This window comes from Otolemur garnettii, unplaced genomic scaffold (assembly GCF_000181295.1).
Source record: "Otolemur garnettii isolate 467f Iridium unplaced genomic scaffold, OtoGar3 scaffold00323, whole genome shotgun sequence".
In the NCBI taxonomy this organism is placed as follows: Eukaryota; Metazoa; Chordata; class Mammalia; order Primates; family Galagidae; genus Otolemur; species Otolemur garnettii.
The window spans coordinates 42,906-52,506 of NW_003852718.1; the positions used below are offsets into that span (position 1 = coordinate 42,906).

At 40.6% G+C, this 9,601-nt stretch overlaps 1 protein-coding gene across 1 annotated transcript in view; it reads right to left on the reverse strand.

Annotated features, from left to right (window-relative positions):
* Positions 1-9,601, reverse strand: part of LOC100948904 (nuclear receptor coactivator 2-like) — a 246,941-nt gene that overhangs the window by 42,798 nt on the left and 194,542 nt on the right. The window contains exon 4 of the mRNA XM_003803528.3: positions 7,368-7,540. Within this exon, the coding sequence (XP_003803576.2) occupies positions 7,368-7,540 (173 nt within the window). The remainder of the gene's footprint in view (positions 1-7,367; positions 7,541-9,601) is intronic.

Consider the following 9,601-nt stretch of genomic DNA (forward strand, 5'->3'; position numbering starts at 1 on the left):
ATATATATAGTATTGATGTACGATCACTGTCATGTATCAAGGATAGAATTAATTTCTTTTCTTACCAGTATAAGGTGATCAAGCAAACAAGAAATGTCTACTTTTGGGCGAGTGTAGTGGCTCATGCTTATAATCTAGCACTCTGGAAGGCTGAGGCAAGTGGACTGCCTGAGCTCACAGGTTTGAGACTAGCTTGAGCCAGAGCAAGACCCCATCTCTAAAAATAGCCAAACATTGTGGCAGGTGCCTGTAGTCCCAGCTACTTGGGAGGCTGAGGCAAGAGTTGCTTGAGCCCAAGAGTTAGAGGTTGCTATGAGCTATGATGCCACCGCACTCTACCAAGGGTGTCAAAGTAAGACTGTCTTCCAAAAAAAAAAAAAGTCTACTTTCTATTAAGAGTGTGAGAGCCACTTTAGGTCTTGAAGTGAGAGCTCATGTCATAAATTGTTAAAATCTTTAAGCATTAGGGCACATTAAAATCCTCTTTATCTGAAAGCTGTTAAACAAAAGTTACATGTACTGAAGAAATAAAATAATAAGGAGATCCCAGAAGGAAATGAGAATAGGAATTCTATCCTTGCTCACTTACTTTAAGGATTTCAATAATAATGTGAGCCATTAATCCACAAAAAAAAAAAAAAATGTGAAAGTGAATTACAAGCAGTTCGGTGGAAAAATATTTTATCTTCATTAAAACTTGTGTATTAAGGATCTACTGCTGATCCCACCTTATAAAGGCATACCTCGTTTGACTGCGCTTTGTAGATATTACGTTTTTTACAAACTGAAGGGTTGTGACAACCCGTGGCAGGCAAGCCTCTTAGCACTATTTTTCCAACAACATATAATCACTTCATGTCTGTCTCATTTTGGTAATTCTCCCAATATTTTAAACTTTTAACTATTACTGTATTTGTTAATGTGATTAGAGATCACTGATCTCTGATGTTACTATTATAATTGTTTTGGGGTGCCATGAACCACGCCTGCGTATGACGGTGAACTTCACTGATAAATGTCCTCCTATGTGTTCTGACTGCTTCACCAACTGCTGGTCTTCCTCTCTGTCTCTGTGGCCTCCCTATTCTCTGAGACGGAACAATATTGATGTTATGGCCCCTAAATGTTCAAGTGCAAGGGAGTAGCACTTCTCTCACTTTAAAGTCCAATATGCTGAGGCTCAGAGAGGAAGGTGGCATGGTGACAGCTGAGACAGGCTGAAGGCTAGAGAAGAAGGCAAAAGAAAAGTTCTTGAAGGAAATTAAAAGTCCTGCACCAGTGAATACACAAATGATGAGAAAGTGAAATAGGCTTTTTGATGATACAAACTTTTAGTGGTCTAGACAAAAGATCAAACCAGCCACAACATTCACTTAAGACAAAGCCTAATCCAGAGCAAAGCCCCGACTCTCTTCAAGTGTCTGAGGAAGCTGCAGAAGAAAAGTGTGACTCTAACAGAGGTTGATTCGTGAGGCTGAAGGGAAAAGCCATCTTCATAACCTAAAAATGCAAGGTGAAGCAGCAAGGCCTCCTGCGGACACTGCGGGAAGTTATCCAGAAGCTCTAGCTAAGATCACTGAGGAAGGCGGCTGTGCTCAACAACAAATATTTAATGTAGACACAACAGCCTTACATCAGAAGATGCTATTTAGAACTTTCACAGTTAGAGAGGAAGTCAACACCTGCCATCAAAGTTTCAAAGAACAGGTTGGCTGACTCTCCCATTAGGGCTAAAGTAGCAGGTAACTTTAAGTTAAAGCCAGTGCTCATGTATCATTCAGAAAATCCTCGGGTTCTTAAAAATAATGCTAAATCGACCAAGTGTGGTGGCTCATGCCTGTAATCCCAACACTTTGGGAGGCCAGGGAAGGAGGACTGCTCGAGGCTAGGAGAGGACAGCAAAGCAAAACACTGTCTCTACAAAAAAAATCAAAGAAAAAAAAGTTAGGCAGGGGGCAGCGCCTGTGGCTCAACGGAGTAGGGTGCTGGCCCCATATGCTGGAGGTGGTGGGTTCTAACCCAGTCCCAGCCAAAAAAAAAAAAAAAAAAAAAAAAAAAAAAAAAAAAATTTAGGCAGGTGTAGTGTCGCAGACTATAGCCCAGCTACTCAGGATTGCTGAGGAAGGGGGATCACCTGAGGCCAAGAGTTTGAGCCATGGTTGTGCCACTGCATTCCACCCTGGTGACAGACAAAAAGAGAGAATAATGCTAAATTTACTTGTGCTAGAGAAATGGAACAGCAAAGCTGGGATGCACATCTGTTTATAATATGCTTTACTGAATACTTTAGCCCATTGTTCAGACCTATTGCTCTGAAAAAAAGATTTCTTTCAAAATATTACTGCTCATTGACAATACACTTGGTCACCTAAGAGCTCTGCTAGAGATACATTAGGAGATGAATGCTGTTTTTATACCTACACCCCTTACATCAAGGAGTAATTTTGTCTTTCAAGTTTTATTATTTAAGAAATACAGCTCATCAGCCTGTAGCAGCCATAGACAGTGATTCTTCTGGTAGATGTGGGCAAAGTAAATTAAAAACCTCTGGAAAGGATTTATTATTCTAGATGCCATTAAGAGTATTTGTGATTTGGGTGGCACCTGTGGCTCAGTGGGTAGGGTGCCGGCCCCATATACCAAGGGTGATGGGTTCAAACCCGGCCCCGGCCAAACTGCAACAACAACAACAAAAATAGCCAGGCACTGTGGCAGGCACCTGTAGTTGCAGCTACTCGGGAGGCTGAGGCAAGAGAATCGGCTAAGCCCAAGAGCTGGAGGTTGCTGTGAGCTGTGACATCACAGCACTCTACCAAGGGCAACAAAGTGAGACTCTGTCTCTGAAAAAACAAACAAACAAACAAACAAACAAACAAAAAAACACCAAAATTTGTGATTCATGGGAAGAGGTAAAAATATGAACATGAATAGGATTCTAGAAGAAGTGAGAAGTTGATTTTAACTTCACGGATGACTTTGAGAGGCTCAAGACTTCAGTGGAGGAAGGCACTGCAGATGTGGTGGATATAGCAAGAGAAGCAGAATGAGAAGTGGAGGCTGCAGATGGGACCGAACCACTGCAGTCTCATGATGCGACGTCAATCGATGAGGAGCTGCTTCCCATAAAGAGAAAGCAAAGAAAGTGGTTTCTTGAGACGGAATCTACTCTTGGTTAAAATGCTATGAATGCTGCTGAAATGACAACAAAGGATTGGACAGCTGAGGTAAACTTAGTAGATAAACCAGTGGCGGGGTCTGAGAGAATTAACTCCAATTCTACTGTGCGTAAATGCTATCACACAGCATCATGAAAGGAACAGTAAACATGGCAAACTTCCACTGTTGTCTTATTTTAGAAACTGTCACAGTCATCCCAACCACCACCCTGGTCAGTCAACAGCCATCAACACTGAGACAAGACCTTCTACCAGCAAAACCATTATGACCTGCCGCAGACTCAGATGATTACCAGCACTTCTTAGCAATAAAGCACTTTTAATTAAGGTACACATGTTGTCATTTTATGTTGCACACGTGATATAGTGTGCACTTGCAAGAGTGTATACATTTACAATATAGTGTAAATGTAACTTTTACATGCACTGGGAAACCAAAAAAATCCTGGTGACTTGATTTACTGCAACATTCACTTTATTGTGGCGATCTGGAACCAAACCTGTAAGGTCTCCTAGATATGCTCATACTTACTTCTTCTGTAGAAGAGAAATAATTTTAGCCTTTCCTAAATAGAGAAAAAAGTTATTAGCTATTTATGATTATTGTTTGTAAGTTACAGAAGACACAATTTATAAACATTTATCATCATCATACTTCAGTATTGAAAAGCTGCAATAATGGTGCAGACTTTGGCATGAGGCCGCTGGATTTGACCCTATTCCAACGCTCAGCAGCTGAGTGACTTTGCCAAACTACTTAACCAATCTGTGCCTCAGGTTCCCCACCTGTGAAGTGGAAAAACAATGTCTCTATTCCACAGTGTGTTTTGAGTAGTAGATAGGTTATCAAATCTGAGTACTTTTAAAAAGTGCATGGCATACTGAGAATTATTTACATCTTAACCAGCATAAAAATTCTCCAAGAGAATGTAGTTAGTTACAGTAGAAGGTCTAACTTAATTACTAAGTCCCTACTTTACTTAACTAAGGACCTATGAATGTGGGCCAAAGGAAAACCATCAGCTTGTATGGAATTCCATAGCTTATGGCAATCATACTTTAGCCCTCAAATTCTTGTGTGTACTTGCTCAGTTTCTACAAAGACCATTCTCGTGTTAATGCTCTGGAGGACCAGCATCTACCCACCAGTGACTCATAAAGTGTTATGCACAAGAGAATACCTATTAACTTAAATACCTGGTAAGTCACCCTCCAAATTCCCATCCTTTTGGCCATTTAAAATATCCTTTCTTCATTCCCTTTATGTGTAAAGCAAATGGAAAGGTGAGGAGCGGTTGACTGGAGAGCAGGTTTGAGGGGAAGAACCCACCAGGCCTGATGCACAGCAGGATCAGACACTGAGGGGGCTTCCATAAAGGGGAGCCCAGCTTTCCCGAGTGTGTGTTCTTCAGGGTGGCGTCCAATTTAACTTCTCCGGGACATGTATCCAATGATCACCTTCTTGTGATCCTCCAATTCAAGTTATTCAGGCTTTCGTATTGATGAAATACAAAAGTAAGTTTTGATACAGGTGTAAAGATGACAGCTGGATTTTATTTACCCTGACTGGCAGGGAGAACCACTGAGGGGCAAGGGGAGACACTGAGTGAGAGAGAAGGGCTCAGGCCTGACTACTATGTTACTCTTAAACCTTGGGCTGGCTGTCAGCTGTAAGAGAAGCCAAACGGGCCCAAACAAAGCTATTGGTAGAGGTACCCAGGGGCCCTGCAGATTTAAAGGCACCAGAAAAATTTTGCTTCCATCACGTGATGGCACAGGGATAATATTAATAACCATCCCTCCACCTGTTTTTCTTTCACTTTCCATCTGAAGGAAGAGGTTGCTGTCTGAAGATCTTAGCACAAGTAAAGGAAAAAAAGCACATTTCCGCTTACTGTGGGAAAGAAAAATCCTGAACATTTAAGTAGTACTATGGCAGGTGCTTGCTGAGTGAGTGTACACAGCTCATAATTTCTTCAACAGCTCTAAGACTGAGGTGTTGTTATAGTTAAAGTGAAAGAGGTAAAATCATTTGCCCAGGCGCTAAAAGCTCATAATTGGAACCACAATGCATACGTAGCTTCTGATTCTGCTTTGTTTAAAAAACAATCTGCTACACAAGGAATGTTCTTAAAATATTTCATTAGTTGAGAACTTAAAAGTCTATTCGTACTTTTTATTTTTCATTTGGCATTTGAGTTTTGCTTCCCTTTTCAAACCATGTTGCTTTTCAGATTAATAGGAATACTGCTGTAAGACCAAGACCTGAGGGGGTGTTTATTACCCCTGCGCCCTGGGTGGCTGTGTGTGCGGCCTGACGAGGAAGGCTGCAGTCAAGGCCTGGCTCAGTCCCAGCAGGACACATCTTAACACGTTTTATGGTTAGAAAGGGGAATTACCAAGGTTTTGCAAACTTTAAAAACTTGTGTAAGACCTTCACTGTGGTTAAAAATGTATATATAATTGTTTTAAAATGTAGAAGTACCATCTAACATGCAATGTTCACAACCTTGAATCATTCCAAATCCTTAGAAACCTGAAACATCAAACTTAGCGTTTTCTAAAACGCAGAAACTTCAAAGCACTGTGTAACTTTAACCAATTATTTTTCCTAAGAGTTCTAGGAACATTATTTTATCCATTTGCTGATACCACATAAAAAAAAAAAGAACGAAAGAAAGAAAAAAAAAAAAAATCATTGAGATGGAAACTGAGCTCTTTTTTGAGACAGAGCCTCAGGCTGTCACCCTGGGTAGAGTGCCATGGCATCACAGCTCACAGCAACCTCCAACTCCTGGGCTCAAGTGAGTCTCCTGCCTCAGCCTCCCAAGTAGCTGGGACCATAGGCGCCCGCCACAATGCCTGGCTTTTTTTTGTTGGCAGCCGTCATTGTTGTTTGGCGGGCCCAGGCTGGATTCGAACCTGCCACCTTGGCCACTTGAGCTATAGGCACAGAGCCGAAACTGAGCTCTTTTGGTAACTAGCTCTAACACCAAAGGGAAAAGAAAGAGGAAAAAGATAAAGGGAGACTGAGACAGTCACCGAGAGAAGAGAATCCTTGGATGCTGAGTATTAGGATGTTATCATTCTGATGCAGAATCAGGAAATAAGACTGATTTTCTAAATGGACTGGTATTAGAAACTAGTGTCTTACAGTATAACATGCATCTTATGTGCATATTTTTAATTTCGTGGAAGACAGAACTATACTTGTAAAGCTATTTTATACAGAATTTAGCTCAACATGTGTAGCAAAATGGAAAATACTAATACGCTAATAGGATTCTATGATAGGAGCAGTTTAAGGCTCATATACCTGTAAAGACTAAGACAGGTTATTTTCTAAAATATGCTTCTCCTGTATACTAAAGGACAGGCTAGTCCCCGAGATGATGCTTTTAAGGCCAATTACAAAAGGTAACCATCTCCCCATCCCTGCAGGAAAACGGCACAGACGCGTCGAAAGCACACACTGGCCCTGAGCACAAAACACTGTTCATACATGCTGAAGGAAGATTTATTTTTGGCACCACAAAATCAAACGTGTTTTTAAAAATATTATTTTCTTAATATTTTTCTGTAGGCAAAATTATCAAAGACGAGAAGCATAAAATGATCTTAGAAAAGAAGAATACCACAGGAAGAAAGCTGTCAAGCTCTGCGTTTCAACTCCACAAAGGAATTTTTACTAGAGGGTTACAGCCTTTCAAAGCTCTTGTCATGCAAGATATGAAATTCTAATCTAGAGGCATGGCCAGTCGAGGCTCAGACTTTTCAAATGTGCTGACAAGCTGAAACAGGAGGTGGCTCAGTCCCGTACTTCTGCTTCACATCACCAAGTGGACCCTCACTTGCAAAGGTGAAGATCACTTGCTATTTAAGACACGAAAACTCCACGGTGAGAGACGGAGAAGCAGTGGGCCCCCGACAGAGTTTACTGGATAAAAAGTTACATCACCCTAACTCACTCACCTCAGTCGGCCCTGTCTTTAGGGAACGGCTGCATTTTATATAAAGCCTATTTATAAACCACTGCAAGTGATACTTGCATTCATCTTGCACTGTGACATCATTTCCTCATCAATAATTTAAGCACAAGAAATGGATTAAAGGGACTCTGACGGGACTTCTCACATCGTGGAAAAACAGAAACCAGCTCAGGGCTTCCAAGTGTGAACTCAGGCCTCTTACCTTGTTCTTTGATCTGACGAATCTGCTTCACAGTTTCTTTTAAGATTGCACATTTGTCAGGTTTAAAGTTAAAGTTGTCTATATCATTAAAATTTGCAAAAATCAGCTCTGCAAGTTCTTCTATATACTTATTTTCCTGTTCACGATTACGTTTTTCAGTGTTCCTTTTGGGGCTAAAAAGAAGAAACACATTTTTGTGAGATGATATATTTTAAAAAGAGCTATTATGAACAAGATAAACATGGTAAATAAGTTTAATAGAAAGCAAACCAAAGTTAGCTATATAAAAACAAAAAATAACAATTTTCCCAAAATAGTCCATGCTTTGTAGAAACCAAGCTTAGCCTAGTTTGTAACTATCTGTGTCTAGTTGTGGGACTATTTGTTCGATGTGGTTAGTGTCCCCCACCCCCAACTGCTTCACGAAAACAAAGAGAGGGATGGCTGTGCTCACTGCCGTGTTTAATGTAATGCTTGACCCAAGTGGGCACAGAATTCACTGTCAAACAAGTAAAGGAACGCTTTTAAAAGGTAAGGATGTTAACATTTATAAAAATTTATAAATTTGCCGATGATTAGAAAAAGAAGTTAACTTAGTTAAGATTTTTTATGAAACATAAAAAATAAAAACAGCCAGGTGTGGTAGTACATGACTGTCATCCCAGCTACTTTGGAGGCTGAGGCAGGAGGATTGCTTGATCCCCGGAGTTGGAGGTTGTAGTGAGCTAATTATTGTGCCATTGTACTCCAGCCTAGGTGACAGGTGAGAACCTCTCTTTAAAAATAATAAGAATAAAAGCAAATCTTCTTAATTTTATATACAATAGAACCTCTCTATATAAGTTGACAGCCCAAGGGACTGTAACAAACTGGTCAACATATAGAGGTGGTCAATATAAGGAGCTAGGCTGGCTGCACTGATACGTGTCTGTGGTACATGGCCAGTCTATAAAAAGTAGATCAACTTAAGAAGCAGGTGGTCAATGTAGGGAGGTGGCCAACTATGGCGGTTCTACTGGACTTCTTTAGAATGTTAGTGGTTAAACCCAACAGCCTTTCAGATAATGCCAAAAGTCACAAAACAGATAGAAACAAAAGTGAAACTGGCCTAGGGCAACTGTCAACTCTCCAGGCCGAATGACATACAGAATATAAACTCACGGTCCAATCTGGACTACAGTTTTTAAAAGTTGATAGAAAGAACAAAATACAAAAACTGGAAAAATCTCATTTGAATTCGACAAAATAGTAATAACAGTGTATAATTATTTTCTCAAGTGCTGCAGAAGACTCACTAAACATTCAAAAGCAATATAATAAGGAACAAAAATTATTTAATGCAGTACCTTTCTGTAGTTTTATACATAATTATCTGTATATAGGGCAGTGCCCTATATGCTGGAGGTGGTGGGTTCGAACCCAGCCCCGGCCAAAAAAAAAACAAAAAAAACAAAACAATCTGTGTCTAATAGTAACTCTAAAGTTCCCATTCTGAGCCCTTCACTTCCACACCCCTCACCCACTCCCTACCCCGCACAAGTTAATAAATAAATGACAAACAGCTAAGAAAGGGGAGCTGTGTTCTAAAAGCCCCTGGGAGTCCGGGGGGTGGGGGTGGCGGGGGAGGGCTGGAGACTCCCCCGCTGCCGCACAGGGAGGGAGGAAGCAGCCCCACCCTCCGGAGCGTTCCCATTTTATCCAATGGCTCCCCAGGTAGGACCACTGAGGATTCCAGGCTGTATGACACAAGTATCAGGGAACCTGGAGGAGCTGGGAGCTGCGATGTGGAGAGTGGAGGTTTAAAATGGCTTGGTGTTTTGCTTGGCAACCAAAAGGGGAAAAGGGGAATATAAAACACTGGCACTTTGCCCTTTCTCCCTCTGCCTCTCTTGATGACTTTTCCTAGCCCTTTTCTCTACTATTCCCCCATTTGATGTTTTTACTGGCTATTAGATACAATTTGCTGTTTTAATTTAACTTTTTAAATCATTTGTATGATTTAAGATGTCAAAAGACTTTTCAATCTTTGCTCCCTATTTGTCTAATTGTTATTCACCAATTAGGCAACAAATATTAGTGTTCCTTGATTATCCTAAAACAATACCAATTCAGATACTTCTTTTTCTTTTCCTTGTTTAAGCAAATGGTAGTACTCCACAAACATTCTTTAAACCTTGCTATTTTTCTGTGACCATATTCTTTTCTTTTTGAGACAGAGTCTCACTGTTTGCCTT